Raw genomic sequence first — 19,656 nt, 5'->3', positions numbered from 1 at the left:
CAGGGCATCGCAGGTGCTGCCTCATGAAGTTGGTTAACTTCCAGAGAGCATTATCCATTAAACCATCTATTTTGGTTTAAAATTGCAGTCATGTGTAATTTCATTATTGTGATAACTTCAGTTTTTATTAAATGCAAACAATATTAAAGATAAACAATGTTTGTCTAAACTTTTGACTGGTAGTATATCCGCTATCAGTTTCTAGGGAACGGTGCCTTTTAGATGCGCGGCACCTTATGCAGGCGTGTACTAACTAACCCGGTAATTCACTCATATAGTCTCACGTTTAACACAATACACCAGAAGGAGGCGCTCTTAACACAGAAACAACCGGCATTTCGCAGCAAAGCCAGTGACCATTTTCTTTCTTGAAACACTATTAAAAATTACATTTAAAGATTAGAAATAGCGTTGTAACGGACTTTCTTCAGCAACTGAAAGAAAACCAATGAGCCATGTTCATACTTCATTATCTAACCCAAACTTTCCGTTGGACCAACAATGGAAATGGTGTCTGTAGTAACAATTTGGCACATTAGCGAGATTAATTAATGATTAGGTAACAGTGTCATTAGATTGTGCTAATCACTGTTTAAAATTGGTCTTTGCAATTGTATGTAAAGATTTCATTACATATTTATCAAAACAAAGTTTCAAACAGAAATAATAATTACCAAAACAGTTTTTCCTCAAGCTTTTGATTAATGTAATGGTAAACGCACGGTTTTCCTTACATACTGAATATCTTAATTCCTAATTTTTTTACTTTAGGGTTAACAGAAGTGTAAAATGAAACAACTCTGTGCCAACTACTTATAAAATCAACACATACATTGTTTCTTTTGCACTTTTTCTTTTGTAACAGTGAAGTGTTCAACAAATCAGTAGAGGATGTTGCTTAATCCACACACAGGCCCTCTGGTGGAATGATAAACATGACTTTTATTTGTCAATTACAGAACAACAAGCTTCTCGTTAAGAGCGATCTGAGCCTGAGTGAGGTTGGCCAGGTACGTCACCATCAGGAGATCCTGCAGGAAACCAGACAAAGATGATGTAGCGTTAGCAAAGTCGACACGCCAAAACACACCAACAAAGAGGCAAGGGGTCGGTGAGTGTGCCGGGTTCCTCACATTGATGTTGGAGTTCAGCATGCTTTCAAAGTCCTCCGCGGAGATCTTGGGCACTTTGTTGACGAGATCCATCAGGAATCGTCCAACGTGGTTATCCGCCACCACTTTCCCAGACTGGACGTAGATACAGACGAGGGATAAATGACTTTTAAGAGGTAATTCTTCAGTAATAATTACATTAGCAGTGATGCACTCCAACGATCCTTAAGGTTACAATAGAAATCTGCAAAACTTTGATGGTCACTGATCAAAATGTACATTTCTTCTGTAAATTCATTTCCGTAGAGCACCAAGTAAACATGAGAACAGACGAGACACTCACCAGCACGTCCTCTATGTACGAGAGCACTGTGGTCAGCATGTCCTGTATGCGTCCTGCTGCACAGCCCACCTGGGCCAAGTCTGAGGTGAGTCCGTTGGTGCGGTTGGGCGATGCACGAGTCCTTTGTAGGAGATCAACTAGAGAGAAACACAGCCCATGTGATGAGGCAAACCTTTACTGCAACCACTTTCCTCAAATGTGAATGCATTTGGCTTGTGTGTCATGACACGCATGTGAAACGCCTTTACGATGCTTTTATAAGCATTAATATGCGGTATGTTAGTGCCCTGGGGCTCAGTGGAGGACTGGCAGGTTGACCTAGTATCAAGGTTGTTAGATTGTTGGTCTGGCTTTACTATTTAAAAACAATCTGTAGTCTGGGCATAATAATTATAAGTAAATAAACCAATGACCTAAACTGTTATCATCAAACCACCACCTCGGTTATCTCAGTCACCCAAACACCATCCCAGCCATCCAGGGGCGCAGATGGCACTGGGGACAAGGGGGGGGGGGACATGTCCCCTCCAGATTTATATTGACCCCACCCGAAATCTAGCATCTACAAGCATAAACGTATATATTGTACAGCTTGGTCCCCCTCACTTCAGAATTTCCATCTGCGCCCATGCAGTCATCCAAGCTATCTAATCGCTAATTTTAAACATGTAATGCCTTAAAAAGTAGGAGCTACATTTTGTTTAAGTTAATGTTTTTGAGGCAAATGGGTTACCATACATAATGAATTATATATCAGGAGAAAACAAATGAACAAAGAAAAACTGATTAGACTCAGATGTCTTTTAGTTCTGTTCCATCTTATTAGCTAAATGTGAAAAACTATCAGATCTTGAAGCATCTGCTAAAGGTAAACACCCTACTGTCCATGATTACACATGGTGTGTTTGAATCATAAACTCTCACTGAAGATGAAGCAGTGACTTGCCTCCAATGCGCTCTGTGTCATAATAAATGTACTTCACCGTTAAAGGGGTGAACATCACGCCAACTGTCTTTCCTGGAACTCCCATCTGTGCACTGAAAGATCAAACCAACACACGAGCAAAAACAAGCGTTAAGCAAAAGACGTCACTGAAAAAGACATATGAAACGCGTTTACGATGCTTTTATAACTGTTAATATGCGGTATGTTAGTGCCCTGCGGCTCAGCTGAGGACCGGCAGGCTGACCTAGCATAAGCACGGATGCTCATTTTGTTACTCTGCAGCGCCGTGTCCACGGTGAGGTGAATCGGGTTCTGGGCCTCCCGACTGTAGTACTCATGGATCAGAACAGAATGCTCCGTGATGTCATATCCTGTAGCATACCTGCAGGTATGAAGAAAGGTCAAGCAAGATGCAGCACTGAACGATACAAGAAGTTAATGTCAATGAGGTAAAGGTCAAGAGCTGTTAGGTCGCCCACCAGCCGATGATGACTTCACTGGGGGACACCTTCTTATGAAGCTCATACATGTTCTTCGCAAATTCCATATCCACAGCCACCTAGGACATATTGACAAGGCAGAAACAGCATCACACAGCAGTCATTATGTTCTAGTTTGTCGTTTTAGCGTCTTGTCTAACACGCTGGTGTAATTATGAAGTGCACTTGAAGTGAATTGAGACATTATGAACAGAGTGGAGATCATCCAGCAGTCAAACCACCAACATGCGAGTCTAGCCCGTAACCCAATCTCCTTACCTCATCTTCAGATTCGTTGTGAGGGACAGAGAAACAGTTGGTGACCTCCACAGAATGTTTATCTATCGTTCCTGTGGACAGAAAAATGAATCTAAACAAGTGTGTGTGTAGGATCAACTCGGCTCACTGATGTGCTCGCCACGAGAAGAGCGTTTACAGTGGCCGGTAACGCGTGCGTCACGGGAACACCGCTCCGTTCACTTTACGGGACTTAATTCTTCTATAGTTTCAACACATATTTAAATACTTCACCTAATAACGTGCCGATCACGCGACTCGCTCCTTCGTTTCTTCGTTCGTAGGAGTCAGCAATAGAAGCTAGAACCACCGGGTGGATCTTCACAAACGGGCCGTGGACCGCCATCTTTAGAAGAGGAAACGTGACTCTGTTGCCATGTACCATAGAAGCAGCGGACCGTCCTCACTACTGCCCCACAGTGGCCGCTCTCCGTAGTGTGTGATAATTAGTGTTGTGATAATGTACATACATACATACATGAATAAAAGAGAATAAAGAAATAAGCCCATGGATGAACAGACAATAACATAGCCAGAGATAACCATGTCTTAAGACATTTCTGAAGATGTATTCATGAAGACATATTAATGCTTCTTGAGGCATGTTAAGAAATGAATGCATGTCTAGAAGACATGTCTGTAGACGCATGTCTTCATCATAATAACTTCCCAATATGTCATAAGATATAGGATGTATTTTCTTTGTTTTAAAATACTAATATTAAACATGAAGCAACAACTCTGATAAACATTTTAGTATTATCTGTGTGACTATGTGACTATAAACACATGTTTTATAAGTGTGAACAGTATACACACAAACATGACATGCATGCAAAATGAATAACACATTAAAATGGATTTCACATCACATCAAAATGAATACTTATAACACCACCGACTGCTTTCAAACGAATTTACATACTATTTATCTGAAGATGAAGGCCCTTGCCTGCGGCCATTACCCAGTCCACACTGCCCGGATCCGTATTGCTGCCCCATCTGTATTCAAACATTTGGTTAATTATTATTATACAGGTAAATATACTGTGAATCTTAGCCTCCTTAGCAAGGAAAGATTTAATGCAACAAAGATTAGGTCTGAAATAGGCAATGACTCTGAGGTAAATGTTTATCAAGATCTTGTCTCTGTCAAAATTGTCTGGGTGACATCAGTATAACAGATACTGAACTGTATCAGGGCCCAGTCTGAACTGCAAGAACGTCCTTGGCACTATCACAAAGCTTGAAACCACAGCACAAGTAATAAAATAGGTTTAAAGAAACTGAAATAATCAAAAACTACTGCTGATGTGTTTTAAAGGGACTTATCTGCAAGTGTATAATGTTTGTGCTTAAATAAACAGATGGATTTGAAATATTCACATTTATTTTGGTGTCAGACCCTATAGGTGTGAACTAAACTTGCTGGAAAGACGCAACCAGTAGATGGCAGTGTGAGTCAAGCCTACGCAAGTGACCACAGACAGTGCTTCATTAGTACAAAAGTATGTGTGTGTGTTTGTGTGTGTGTGTGTGTGTGTGTGTGTATATATATATATATATATATATATATATATATATATATATATATATATATATATATATATATATATATATATATATATATATATATATATAAATATATATATATATATATATGTATATATATATATATATATATAAATATAATATATATATATATATATATATATATATATATATATATATATATATATATATATATATATATATATACACCAAAGTTGCATTGCTTTGATGTTGAACTTATACTGTATAACTGATATTTTTCTGAATGCATATAAAAATAATCACAGGATTCTTCATATGTTAACAGACAGGTGCTCATTTAACAGTCCATAGTCTAAAGGGGTTTTACAAAAACAGGAAACTCACGTTGTCTTTCAAACACGTTAACGTGTTTGTCAAATTACATTTAAATATAAAAAAAATCCAGTTTCCTCAGTATCATTTCAAGATGAACTGCAGCCCATCCTCTGAAATGTAACCTGTATCAAACAGCACACGTGTACACATTCACTTTGTGCAAATCTCATTTAAACAGTGTCCTGATTTCTCAATAAAACCCGTGATAAGCTAAATGACATCGGTTAAAAGTACATTTTTCAATCAAATCATGTTTTATCTTCATGTATATCAGTACCACCCTCACTAGAAAGCTGAGGTCTGTTTTCATTAGATCTTATCCTAATGCCGTGTTTGCATATAAACTGGGTAACTACAAACTTTGCAGTTTAAGGTAAACACAAAATGCTTATCTTAAAAAATTTTAAAAAAAGATTTTGGCTCCAGCGCTAAGCTAAATCAGCTAAATCGGGCAGAGAGTTGCTGTTATGCCTGCCCAATGGTTCCAGATCTAATTATCTGTCTGAGCCAGATTTCACAGTCCAGAGTGCAGCTTTTTGAAAATGGAAGCGGATTAATACACCTCCAGACTGCATCAAACACACCCAACACAGTAGGTTTGGCTGTGCTGCTGGTAAGAATGTTTTGATTTATGTCTATAATAACTGACCATATGTTTTTCTTCATATCTCCCAGGTCTTCCAAGGCCGAATTCTACAACGAAAGCTGACTGTACCTGTGTGCCTTCTCCTATCAGTAGAGATGCAGATGACAGCAAGAACTTCAAAGTTGGATCTCCAGTACCACACCAACACACACACACACACACACACACACACACTACATATACATATAAGATATTCCCTCTAGTATGTTTGGTTTGTTTGTGTGTGTGCGTTGGTGTGTGTGTGTGTGTGTGTGTGTGTGTGTCTTCTTATGTTCCTCTACTTCTCCACCACTATGATTTGCTTCATCGTATGAAAGGCTTTCTCTGGGTGCTGAGCACCATGAAGTTAAAGGCAGCTGAAAGCACCTTAAGGAATACAAACTGCTAGCTCATATCCACTCAAGGATCCAGACAAAGGCCAACCATCCTAACGGCCTCCTTGTCACACAAAAGAGTGAAGAGATATAAATATTTCCACCTGCAATATGTGATGCTGCCAATAAATCTCTCCTGCTTCTGGTCAGTGTTTCTGGCCACATTATAGCTAAAAATGACTGGGGATGTGTTTCATAGTTCAGCAGAAACAACACAGTGAACCAGACAGTTAATTAAGCAGTACTGCAATTTATCAGCTTGATCCTTGGGTCAAACAAAACATTGGCCCTATTTCGATGCTGATCAGTTACATTCTGTCAGAAAAAATACCCCCATTGATTTATAATGTGGAGGGTTATAATAGTCCCACAGTGGCTGGTGTGTTTGAATATGGGTTTAGAGCAGCCTGGTGTGACAAACACCACAGCAAACACAGATCACGCGGTTATTGCCTGTGCCAGACTCCGTAAAGGGCAACATATCGGTGTGAGGGGGTCAGGCTGATATCATTCGCCGTGTTCTGCGGCGACGCCGCTGATTATTGATTCACGATTCCCTGCGCGACACGCGGCCGTTCACCCGCGCGCTCGCGCTCTCTGTGGTGGCCTAGCAACAGCGCAGGATGCCCCGCGGGTTCGCCCATTGTTGCGTAATGTTGTTTTAATGGCTCGCGGTCACACGTCCGCTGATTGGCGCAGTGCAACGGCGCGCGTCCGTGCATTGATTATTGGGAGCGAATTGCTCTGTGATGCTGTAACAAAGACCCGCTACCTGTGCCTTAGAGCGTTGTGGAAACGCAAAAACTCAATATAGCTTCTCCTTTTGTAATTTAGGAGAGCTGTTTACGAATATGTTTTCAGGATTTCCTAAAACACGATTCGATTAATATGATAATGACTCAGTAACGTGCAAAGTGATGCGAGGAAGTGATTCAAAGAAATGTGGTTAAAATAAGTAAAAAGAGTTATTCATAGAGTTATTTTCCCTAACAAGCCATCCAGCACTAATTCTCTGCACCGTCCGTTAACAATTATTCACTTCATAGCCCCCCGTAATATAAGACATAATTGCTCATTTATTTTTGACTTCACTAAAGTTACTCACATGGAATCCTCTTTGGACGTATAGGCCTACATATAATATATATATATATATAATCGAATAATTCCTGATTTAAGTGAATAATTTTACCTGATGTTGCAGGACAGGCCGAGGTGCATGAAGACTGACCATACAAAGTTCATCTTTTGTAGGATCTCAGTTCACGATCCAGGGAATCACAGCAGGGAAAACTACTTGGGGCAGTCATGGTCGGGTGGTTAGAGAACTGGTCTTGTGACCAAACGGTTGTGTGTTCGATTCCCAGGCCGTGAGATTGAGGATGACTGAGACGCCCTTGAGCAAGGCACCTAACACCAACTGCTCCCCGGGTGCCGGGCTAGGGCTGCCCACCGCTCTGGGCATGTATGCACCACAGCCCCATAGTAGTCACTAGTGTGTATGTGTATGTGTATGTATGTGTGTGTGTGTGTGTTCTAAATGCACAGATGGGTAAAAAGCGGAGGACAAATTTCGATTGTGGTGAAAAAAATCACAATTGACAAAATATGGCACATTTACTTCTCGACACACACTGCCAGCTGTTCTTACCTATTCTGTAGATGACATCAGAGGCATATTGCAAATGTGACTATCATCACAGAGAGCAGATCCGACACAAACCAAAAACTCAACTGCATTGTTCTGATATTGTTGTTGTTGTTCTCCTAGCTGTCCTAACTATGTGTTCTAGCTCCTGCCAATCAGAACATGGCTGTGCATATTAATATCCCATGTCAATGACACTGGGTAATATTCATCAGCCTGGACAACAGACTCCATGTTTGGAGCATTGGTTTGGTCTTGCTTCAGAAGAGGGTGTCAGTGCTATAGTGGCATCTCCTCCATCTCACGGATGTCCTGCGGGTAAATCAGCAGAGGGCTTCTTTTCATCTGTCCAGGGTCCCCTAATGCCCAGAAAGGCTCCAGTCATGCTGTGTAAGTGTTAGCACACCATACTTACAAAGAGAACAGAGCCCTGCAGCTCCTATTTCCCCAAAGAGCATGTGCAGGCAGATGGTGGTGGAATAGTTGAATAAATGTGACTTCCTACAGAAAAGACCTGTAGGAGCTCTACATGCACCACCATGTACAACACTAGTAAAAAAGGGAATGTACATGTTCTAGTAAGCGTATATATTTTCATTAAGAGCTAAATTTATGTTTCATTTATGGCAATAGCCAACATATATATATATATATATATATATATATATATATATATATATATATATATATATATATATATATATATATATATATATATATACTGTATATATATAAATACACACACACACACACACACACACACACACACACACACACACACACACACTCCACACACAGACACACACACACACTCCACACACACACACTTTGCACACCAAACTGTGTTCTTGGGTCCTCCTTGGCTAGTGTGTTATCTTCTAACCATCTTCTAACCTCCACTTGTAACGGCGAGAGTGTTTTGGAGCAATTGTGAGGCGGACGCATGTGTTGAGAAGAGTGGGATTTATTAAGGGCAAAATCCACACTCAAGGTCACACTCAAGGTCACAGTCCAGGTTCATTTTTTGAGGGCAATTTGAGACAGACACGTAACCGAAACAAAGAGACATAATGATCTAATGCAAACACAAAAAGCATGAACTGAAACATACAGGGTTTAAATACACAGATAATCTAAGAACTGACCAATAACGAAGGGAAGAGTTACAAACAATGAGGCATGACAACTGAAAAAATAACAAAAGCACATGGAACATGAAAACAAAGACATAACTGATCTAACTTCAAATCTCTAATCTGTTGCTTTTGTTTCTCTATCTGTCTCCTTCCTCAGTTCATTTACTCCATCTGTCTGTTTTTGTCCTTGTCCTCGTCCTCCATCTGGACTGTTTTGTAATCTTTTTTATATTTTGGCTGGTTCTGTCAAACTTTGTGTGTTTTATGCTTGAGTGGGCCATGATATCACAGTGATGACGTTATAGTGAAAAAGAAAGTTACTTACAAACACTGTAAAAAGAAGTGGACTCATGACCTTCATGGTTGGCTGGTTGACCTGCAATCTGAGGTGGATCAATGTTTGTGAGAGGCCACTGTGGCCTGGAGGAACTGGTAGCAGATGTTGTTTCAAACGTTACTGCAAATGTATATCGCACACACAACACTCTCACACCATCAGTCAAATGTAAATGTGCATAGGACCAGATGTCATCTATGCTGTGCTTAACCGTTATAGTTTCACGTAAGCCCCAGCCGAGTCACTTCATCCTGAAACCACAACTCTTCACAGGGGTCGCCAGGTGGGCTCCTCCCCTCATCTGTGCTAACCACACAACACCTCCAGAGGTGCAGTGAGGTCCTTCGTCCCAGAACTCACTGCCTTCAAAGACCATTTTTAAACCAAAGACATAAAAACCTCTTTAGACATAAACCCGCATCGACCTCCCTAATGACTAAGGCCATATCCATCCTCATTGACACTGATAATGCCACCGGGTTCCAGAAGGGCTTTACGCACTACACCAACAGCAAACACTGAGATAAGAACCCGATATTTACTGACTGTGCTACTCACACACAGCCAATCACTTTCTAACTTGTAAAATCCATATTGGCCTCTCCAGTGACTACGGCTGTGTCCAGCCCTGCTGGTGATGTTAATGTGTCCTCAGTAAATACTCAGCCCATATGGATTTGCCATTCTATACAATGACATGACATGACAGCCTTTGGCAAATGGTGCAAAATGGCAAAACCATAAGATAAAATGAGGCATGAGGCATAAACAGATCATAGATAAAACATATAGGCTTAGAAACAGAGAACGTCCAGGGAGATTATAGCGGCCATTAGCAAGAAGCAAAGCGAAGACAGAGCGAGATTTATATGGGTAAGAAAATAAGTCCATGACTGAGAACAGGTAATAAAGGCTTGAGAGGAGAGGGGGGGGGGGGGGCAGGGGAGCTGTAGGAGGGGTTTGGTGGAGGCGGAGTTGAGGAGGTAATGGGCTCACGTAATTGGTCATCAGCAAGTTTATAGGAAGTCAAAAAATATTGCCAGAGGCTAAATTGAGATATGATTACTCACTGACTGAGAGAAACAGTGATGATATAGATATGGTGCATTTCTGCCACACAGTCATAGGCTCAGAACCAAATGAACTCAAGAGTGGACCTTCTGTGGACCTTGGCTGTCATTATCGGGACTTTTCAAAAGCTAAAGTTGACGGCAATGGACAAACTTTCTGTGTCTTCCTGTTATTCCTTCGATATAGATAATGAGCTAAATGGGATTTGGAGAATATTGTTTGCAAGGCAGCTGACTGGTTATTCTTCCTGTGCTCTTTGACTTGAGTGCTGCTTTGATACTATCGAACATAGAATTATATTGTTTTAAAAAATTAGTCACTGACCTGCTACATTGTTGTTGTGCTATTCGTGTGCTGCTGATATGATGATGTGATCTGTCTTCTTTCCTCACGCAGAAACGTTTACATTTGCGTCCATTACATTGGGTTAAATTACTATTATGTCTGGACTTCCCAAGCCTTGCAAGAGCTCAATGAAAATAGTTCACCCAATTCTGAAAATCTTCTTACTTGTTTACACTAAGACTTGGCATCATGGCCCTGGCCTTGGACTGAGTATATAAACAAGACAACACTTTTACGAAAGACAATCCAATAAGTGACTCTTTCTACAGTGAGTGGATTCTAATTTTAGTTACAGTGTTATTTGACATTTCATTATTTATCACACTTATTATTATTTTTTTTCATTGTGTTTATTGGATTTTATTGGCCTTGTTCACCTCAGTGTTTTTTATTGAATTCATTTGACTTTTTTATTATTATTTTTATCATCTGTTTAACTTATGACTGTGAATCATCTTGGGATGATCATTAAAATGTACTAAATTTATTATATGTGTTATTATTATTGCTTTAGGAAGACAATGTTGTGTGTCATGGTCAATCACACCACCATCAATGTCACACCATCACACTGTGTAACTGTTGTTTATCCTGTAATTTCTTTTACAAGGTTTTTAATAGGTTTTTTCTCTCTCAATATTTCTCACAATAAACCATGCATGGATGATTTTTTTTCTTACTTCCCGCGAATTACCAGTTGGTCTTTCATGAACGACGGATAATATATTTGATTTGATTTGATAACAGATCCGTATGTTTCAATTCCCAAAACATCAACAAACGGTTCATACCAACTGTTCCGATATCACACGTATAGCTACCATTCTTTATCAGGATCAGAGGTTTGTATCTTGCCTGTCCAAGTCCTAAACACTGGAATGATGTTGTACAGTTGTACTGTTTAGTCCATTTGTCACCCTACAGAAAATGCACTGGATATGTCATAAGTCCCTGTATCTTAATAATAATAAGGTCTGGTAATGAGTCTGTCTTTTGTGATTGAAGTATCCGCATTGTAGCTTACGAGCCCCCACCAATACTGAATGGTATTTTGAGGTAGGAGTAAAACTGAAATGGTATTTTTGTAATACACTCCTAGCCATCACCATGTTAGACTAATATTGCCAGACTAGTCGATGGAACATCTCTCTATCTTCTCCATTATGGACAAAATGGAGCTTATTTAAAAGATCTACTGGAACATGTCATTCAGGCTTGGGGTTACAAAGGCACTGTTTTTGCCTATTGGAGACTACATGAAGACCCTTGGAGTCTGCTTGAAGACACTGATCTTCAAGAAGAGTTCCAACAGTCGATACTTACTCAGGTCAGACAAAAACCGAAAAAGGTCTCAGGCAAAACAAGATGTTCTAAGTTGTCAGAAGGTCAATGAGTTACCAGTCAGACATGAGTCAGTGCCCCGCCTATGTGAGCACGTCTCTGAAGACGTCGAAGGAGCAGTTGGATTCTAGATGGGGTAAATGTTCCTGTAGCAGTATAATCCACACCTGTGTAATGTTAGAGTGAAACATAAGCAAACAGAGGTATGCACACATTTGATATGTCAAGAGAAATTCTCAAAAGTAGCCATTTTTTCCTTTGGATACATGAGGCAAAGCTAGACAGAAAAACATGATACTGTGGTGTCTGCCACTGAACAACCTCTGGGTGGGGTTTCTGCAGTTGTGTTACCCTCAAGGTGAAAAGTGTACTTGTTGCTGCTCCTCCCCCCCCCCCCCCCCCCCCCCCAGGTCTTCTCTCTCACTTCAGAAACTCCTTTTGCCTCCATATATTCATCTCCTTGTTGGCATGACTTCCTAAATAAAAGTGGTTCAAAGGAGTTGTTGTTGTGGAAATGGCTTATTCTCATAACCCCCAACTCACTGTTCCGTGTCTGCAGTGGGATGTCCAGAATGTGAATTCCAAGATCTGATTGAAGATGTCCGAACCCTTAAAAAGGAAGACTGGATAAAAGGCAGAGAAAAACAGAAGAACAAGCTACACTTCGACAGCTTCAGCAAAGCGAGGCGCTCTGCTAGCCCCTCCTTTGAGAGAGCAACCGCCATCAACATCGCTGCAAGCCGGGTCATAACGATCCGGATTCCTCGCTACGACGGCAAAACTGTATGGGCACCATACCACATGTGTGGTGGCGGGATTCTGCAAACGGTCAACCGCAGAGACAGTGCTACAACTGCGTTTGGTCCTAGAAGAGAAAAAGCTCCAAGCACTAGTGGACTTACCAGCTGAGCAGCACAATGATCTAACGAGAGCACTACAACAGTGCCTCGGGCAAAGTGCACACTGCCACGATCGTTAAGAAGCAACTCTCGGGACACTGTCACCTGCGAAGACAATGGATTAGCGTGCTAGCAACAGAGATAAGCACCGTAGTCCATCAAGCATTCCCCACGTCCCCAGAAGCAGTCCACGAGAGACTAGCACTGGATCACTTCCTACTTTAAACCAACAACCTATACTGTATCTCATCAGATAACAGAAACTGAGCAGTTAGTGGTAAATAGTTTGCTTTTTTCTTTGTGGACTCCTCGCGTAAAATTGCATCTTCAGACTGGTCTTCAGTTTCACCAGTTCTTCACACGAGCCCTTGCTCAGTACTGCAACAAAACACTGTCCCTGTCCCACCCTGATCCACTTCACGACAAGGTGCTGGTTCTACAAACAACCCGCTTTTGACAGAAGAAACATTTCATCTGGCAAATGAGTGATGACAAACCGCCTAAGCCCAACGTCATTTGCGGTCCGGATTAGCGGCCTAGCGGATTTCTCATCTCGATGTGCTTTATCAGATTGCCGTTTTTTTCATTGCGGTCTGTTCGTAATAATGTGATGATAAGGCTGCGAGAGGTGCTTGAAGCACAGCCCCATTATCGTGATTATGTAGTGCATGTTTAATGGCCATCAGGGCAAGCCTGGGGCTGGACTAAACTCCCTCACCAAATCATTATGCACGTTGCACAGAACACGGTGCATCTGGCTGATCTCTGCCATGCTTTGATTTCTTCCCGCTGTGTTTCGAGGACAGTTATTTATCATGCAGCAGTGTGCTTTTCTGTATCGAGTGCACAGAATACGTCCACCACCCCCCCCGTTATATAGGAACATATAAAAAGCCGGTTTAGCTCTCGTCTGTGCTAAATCATGTCTGAGCCAAATCACAGCACATTACCACTCGCGCCGAGCGCAGTCAGCACCTCCAGGGCCGAGTCAGGCCCAGCGGAGACCGTAAAACGAACGAGAGAGAATCATTTACCCCGAGACGACACAATTTATTTATTTAATGTCCGCATATTTTCAGCGAGGCACAGGATCCATCGTTCCACACTCGGCAGTGGAGAAATTCACATGGCAGCGGACAGCCCGTTTTCTGAGATTTATATCCTGAGAGAGCCCGCCCGTGTAGGGTGAGCCATGGCCACGGACTTATTCACAGTGCTGCCATGTCACACGTGCACTGCGCCGCAGAAACTGAGTCAGAAGGCTAGTCAGGTTTCTCAAAGAGTCTCAAGTGCTACGGGGCATCTTCTCTGGATGGAGATGGAAGCGACCCGTGCCTGCGTTAATCAGGATTCACGGTGCACGTTCAACCTCTCGTACGCATGCGCAGTCAGTCAAACGTCTGCGGAGTGTCGCATGTGCCTTTGTTGAGAGATTCTGTAAGATGATGTGGCCTGCAGTCATTTCCAGTTGGAAGAGCAGAGATGGGCTTTGGGCGCTGAGTGTGAATCGTTCCTCCACACTCCTGTCTTCTATTTTTCAATTTCTGGCTGAATTTCAAATTGCACACACACACACACACACACACACACACACACACACACACACACACACACACATACACACACAGAGAGAGAGAGAGAACCAGAGAGAGGGATGTGCTGATTTGTAAATGAGTGTGTATCTGCCTGTAAGCAGTGGACGGGTCCTGTGTGTCTTTGAGGAGGTGTGTTGAGGAGTGGACCAGACTGCCACCTCCCTCATCTTAACAAGATTCCCAGAGTCCCTGACAAGGTGCCTGACGGCTTAAGCGTTTTTGTCCTCTCTCTCCAGGGAGGAAAACAGCACGTTGATTCATGTCCTGTTATATATGCAACACATCAGGTGATTATGCATATCACAAATGTTATGCATTACACAAACACAGCGTAATCTCATTCTGTGTGTGTGTGTGTGTGTGTGTGTGTGTCTGCGCAATGGATGTGCTAAAAATTAGAAATGTATGAATGCATGAACAAAAAAATATTCTTTTCAAGCAAGAACAGGATGAACACAGAGTCGAATTTAGGACTTTTCTCCAGGGAGGCTTTTGTGAGGAACCCGATCAAGTTGTGACATATCTAACGTGATGTGACTGCCAGAGTGGAGCTTGTGGACAATTTTTAGTTGAAACAAAGTGACAGTTGTGGAACAAAATTAGAGAGGGTGTGAGAAAGAAGATAATTGATACAGACAGATCTGAGGATTTGATTTGTTTCTTTACCTTGTGTCTTTCAGGGAACTCCCAAGAGAGCGAACACAAGAGACTGACCACAATAGAGTAAACACATCGGTCTTGAATTCTTTCCCAGAACACCTGTGCGCACTTGAAAGTCAAACTATTTTATCACGATATAATAGCTATTGAAACACTGTCTCACTAATCCAAAGGTGATCAACTCTACATTATACCTAAAGGTTACAAATTAAATATGCAACCACAGTGAGAGAACTAAGTAAACTAAATATATTTTAAAAATGCTTTTTAATCTATCAATGTCAGGTTCAAATTAAATGTTCTGTTTTGCATAGCAACTTGTTTTTTTTTCTTTGGTTTTATCTGACTTAGAATTAAGTGTGCTGGATGTAATAGTGCTGGAGTTAAGTGTGCTGGATGTAATAGTGCTGGAGTTAAGTGTGCTGGATGTAATAGTGCTGGATTTAAGTGTGCTGGATGTAATAGTGCTGGAGTTAAGTGTGCTGGATGTAATAGTGCTGGAGTTAAGTGTGCTGGATGTAATAGTGCTGGATTTAAGTGTGCTGGATGTAATAGTGCTGGAGTTAAGTGTGCTGGATGTAATAGTGCTGGATTTAAGTGTGCTGGATGTAATAGTGCTGGAGTTAAGTGTGCTGGATGTAATAGTGCTGGAGTTAAGTGTGCTGGATGTAATAGTGCTGGAGTTAAGTGTGCTGGATGTAATAGTGCTGGATTTAAGTGTGCTGGATGTAATAGTGCTGGAGTTAAGTGTGCTGGATGTAATAGTGCTGGATTTAAGTGTGCTGGATGTAATAGTGCTGGAGTTGAGTGTGCTGGATGTAATAGTGCTGGAGTTAAGTGTGCTGGATGTAATAGTGCTGGAGTTAAGTGTGCTAGCACTGGCACCACAGTTTGGGGGGGGGGGGGGGGGGGGGGGGGGCTGGGGTGGTGGTGGTCTGATTTACCGGAGAGGTTCACAAGCTCTTCTGGAACTGGGAATGAGAGGAGGAGCAACTCCATGTAGCTCCTGCATAGACTCCACAGTCTCCCCCTCATCCCCTTACCACAGACACCCCCTCATCCCCTAACCACATTCTCCCCCTCATCCCCTAACCACAGTCACCCCCTCATCCCCTAACCACAGTCTCCCCCTCATCCCCTTACCACAGTCACCCCCTCATCCCCTAACCACAGTCTCCCCCTCATCCCCTTACCACAGTCTCCCCCTCATCCCCTAACCACAGTCACCCCCTCATCCCCTAACCACATTCTCCCCCTCATCCCCTAACCACAGTCTCCCCCTCATCCCCTAACCACAGTCTCCCCCTCATCCCCTAACCACAGTCTCCCCCTCATCCCCTAACCACAGTCTCCCCCTCATCCCCTAACCACAGTCTCCCCCTCATCCCCTAACCACAGTCTCCCCCTCATCCCCTAACCACGGTCACCCCCTCATCCCCTAACCACGGTCACCCCCTCATCCCCTAACCACAGTCTCCCCCTCATCCCCTAACCACAGTCTCCCCCTCATCCCCTAACCACAGTCTCCCCCTCATCCCCTAACCACAGTCTCCCCCTCATCCCCTAACCACAGTCTCCCCCTCATCCCCTAACCACAGTCACCCCCTCATCCCCTTACCACAGTCTCCCCCTCATCCCCTAACCACAGTCTCCCCCTCATCCCCTTACCACAGTCTCCCCCTCATCCCCTTACCACAGTCTCCCCCTCATCCCCTAACCACAGTCTCCCCCTCATCCCCTAACCACAGTCTCCCCCTCATCCCCTAACCACAGTCACCCCCTCATCCCCTAACCACGGTCTCCCCCTCATCCCCTAACCACGGTCACCCCCTCATCCCCTAACCACAGTCTCCCCCTCATCCCCTAACCACAGTCTCCCCCTCATCCCCTTACCACGGTCTCCCCCTCATCCCCTAACCACAGTCTCCCCCTCATCCCCTAACCACAGTCACCCCCTCATCCCCTTACCACGGTCTCCCCCTCATCCCCTAACCACGGTCTCCCCCTCATCCCCTAACCACGGTCACCCCCTCATCCCCTAACCACAGACACCCCCTCATCCCTTAACCACAGTCTCCCCCTCATCCCCTAACCACAGTCTCCCCCTCATCCCCTAACCACAGTCTCCCCCTTATCCCCTAACCACAGTCTCCCCCTCATCCCCTAACCACAGTCACCCCCTCATCCCCTAACCACAGTCTCCCCCTCATCCCCTTACCACAGTCTCCCCCTCATCCCCTAACCACAGACACCCCCTCATCCCCTAACCACAGACACCCCCTCATCCCCTAACCACAGTCTCCCCCTCATCCCCTTACCTCAGCCTTTCCTACTATATTTTATATAGATATTTTAAAGGGTCAAAAATCTTCTTGCCATGGCTATAAGCCAGCTGACCTCACATGATTGATTATTACAACCTCTGAAAGTTTTAAATTTCGCTACATAAATCACTCTGTTGTGGATGCATTAAAACGCATCTTCATAAGGTAATAAAACCTCTGGACTCCATTCATACATCACATTTGCCAGGATCCATTGTGTGTCCAGCTTAGTTCATAACAACCCAAACTCTTCATCCTAACTCTTTCCCAACTGGCTTTACGCCAACCGATGAATCGATCTCTGGATGATGTCTGGACAAATACGAGATGTTTTGTGACACTGCATGTAATTGTCTGTCTGGAGGTGTGCATCAAGGCTGAGTGTTTGCCCTCTCCTGCTGTCGTTGATGACGGCTGTTCTAATGACCGAGTCATTAGACCGCGGAAGTGCTCGAATGGCAGAACCATGTAGAAAACAATATCCAGCAATAATGAATCTATCTACCTCTACAGAGGTGGCCCTAACAACTTAGTCCATAACACTGCGCGTCTCAGACCAGACTAACAAACGCAGGTGTTCATAAACGTCCTCCCACATGCCTTCCACTGGAAATAAAAGCCACAATATGAGTCATTCAACTTCACACGTACCTCCAACTGCAACAGCCTTTTGGATAATAACATCCCTGCGTCTGAATAGCCAGCGCTGGGTGAGCTCCTTACTGAGAGCCTCTCTCCGCTGCGTTCATCTTGACAGCTCCCCTCTGTTACCCTTCGTGGCCAGTGGGCCGTCGCCTGGCAACTCCACCCTCCACACCGACGACGCCCCCGGCCCAACCAGGCATCCCACATGTCTAAAGCGGACACAGTGCGAAGCCATCGTTTCATGCCACCATGGACCGCGACTCTGTGGACGGCCATGGCGGCATGAAACTACGGCTTGGGGTTTGGAGGTCAGCCGGGTCTTGAGGTCAGCCGGGTCTTCAGGTCAGCCTGGTTTTCAGAAGGACTGTGTTCTGGCCCGCACAGAAACCGCAGAGCACTGATACATTTTTTGAGAAATCAAGAGATCAAATGCAGTAATTGCTAAATCATGGGACATAACCAGTTTCCTGAGTGGAGTAGACCACACCTTTAAAGTGTCATGCAGTGACGAATGTAGCAAACTATCTAAAGCTATCGGAGACACAATAGCCTCTCTTCAAACATCTGATCATCAATTCCACGGCCTGCTCCAAACCCTTAATTTCCCTGAATACACCTTCCCAGAACCGCTTACCAAATACAATATCAGGTAATGTCCATTCCTGGATTAATTACTAAATAACAGGTTGGTGTTTAGAGTTAGAGGACTTTCATATTTTTTAATTTATCTGATTATTTACTTCTTTATTTATTGTTTTAGTATAGTTTACTCAAACTTTTATGAGGCTTTTTTAGAAGTTTTGTTTAAAATCATATGCTATATGTCATATGCATGTAATGATTGTTATGGCATAAATGTTGAAATGTCTGTTTTTGTTTTCAGTATAATATTTTGAGACTAAAACTTTTTAATTTTTGGCAGGGAAGTGGGGTTTTTCCTGAACCCTAAACACCCAAATGTGCTTCGGTGTGGAAAATCCAGTGAAAGCTTTTAGCGTAACCTGAAGTGACAGCTTCTGTACAAAATACTGCAGCATGGACCTGCATTGTTACCCAAAAAAATGGAAAAAAAAAGTGAAGAGGAACCGATAGCACTGGCACAACGTGAAAGGAATCTGGTGTCCATGGATCTATTTCAGAGAAATGTTTATGATTACTGGAATGTGAATTTAGATTCACACTGTTTGTTTGTGTGTGTGTGTGTGTGTGTGTGTGTGGCAACATAAAGAGATAAATGTTATCCTTTGGAACATATTGGGCTTGACCTTAAAGTAGACATGGCCCACAAAAGCAGCCCTCACCTTAGGGCAAGACTCTGTTTACCGAGCCCATTCACCCATCCAGCTGGGATGAGCAGTGAGGCCGAGAGGAAGAAGGTTGGAGCAGAAACAGATGGAGGGTGGTGTCCATGAAGATGGAGGACAGGCCCAAACCGTAAGTGGACGGGTTTCATTGTTACACTGACTCAATGCCATGTTGGTTTTCATAGCTTCTGGTCCGTGATAATCACTGGCAGAGGGGGTGGGGGGTGGGGGGGTTAGACTGCGTGG

At 43.1% G+C, this 19,656-nt stretch overlaps 1 protein-coding gene across 1 annotated transcript; it reads right to left on the bottom strand.

The window, feature by feature from the left end:
- Positions 1-922: 922 nt before the first annotated feature.
- eif3f (eukaryotic translation initiation factor 3, subunit F) lies at positions 923-3,571 on the bottom strand. Its single transcript, XM_076982664.1, has 8 exons — positions 3,412-3,571; positions 3,160-3,230; positions 2,881-2,960; positions 2,646-2,783; positions 2,402-2,493; positions 1,456-1,592; positions 1,134-1,247; positions 923-1,031 (listed from the first exon to the last, which is right to left on the bottom strand). The coding sequence occupies exons 1-8, from the start codon at positions 3,560-3,562 to the stop codon at positions 954-956; spliced, it is 861 nt and encodes a 286-aa protein (XP_076838779.1). The 5' UTR covers positions 3,563-3,571; the 3' UTR covers positions 923-953.
- Between the last annotated feature and the right edge of the window lie 16,085 nt (positions 3,572-19,656).

This window comes from Brachyhypopomus gauderio, chromosome 20 (genome assembly GCF_052324685.1).
Source record: "Brachyhypopomus gauderio isolate BG-103 chromosome 20, BGAUD_0.2, whole genome shotgun sequence".
NCBI classification, from domain to species: domain Eukaryota; kingdom Metazoa; phylum Chordata; class Actinopteri; order Gymnotiformes; family Hypopomidae; genus Brachyhypopomus; species Brachyhypopomus gauderio.
The sequence above is the reverse complement of the archived record's forward strand: the minus strand, read 5'-3'. Positions and strand labels throughout refer to the sequence as shown.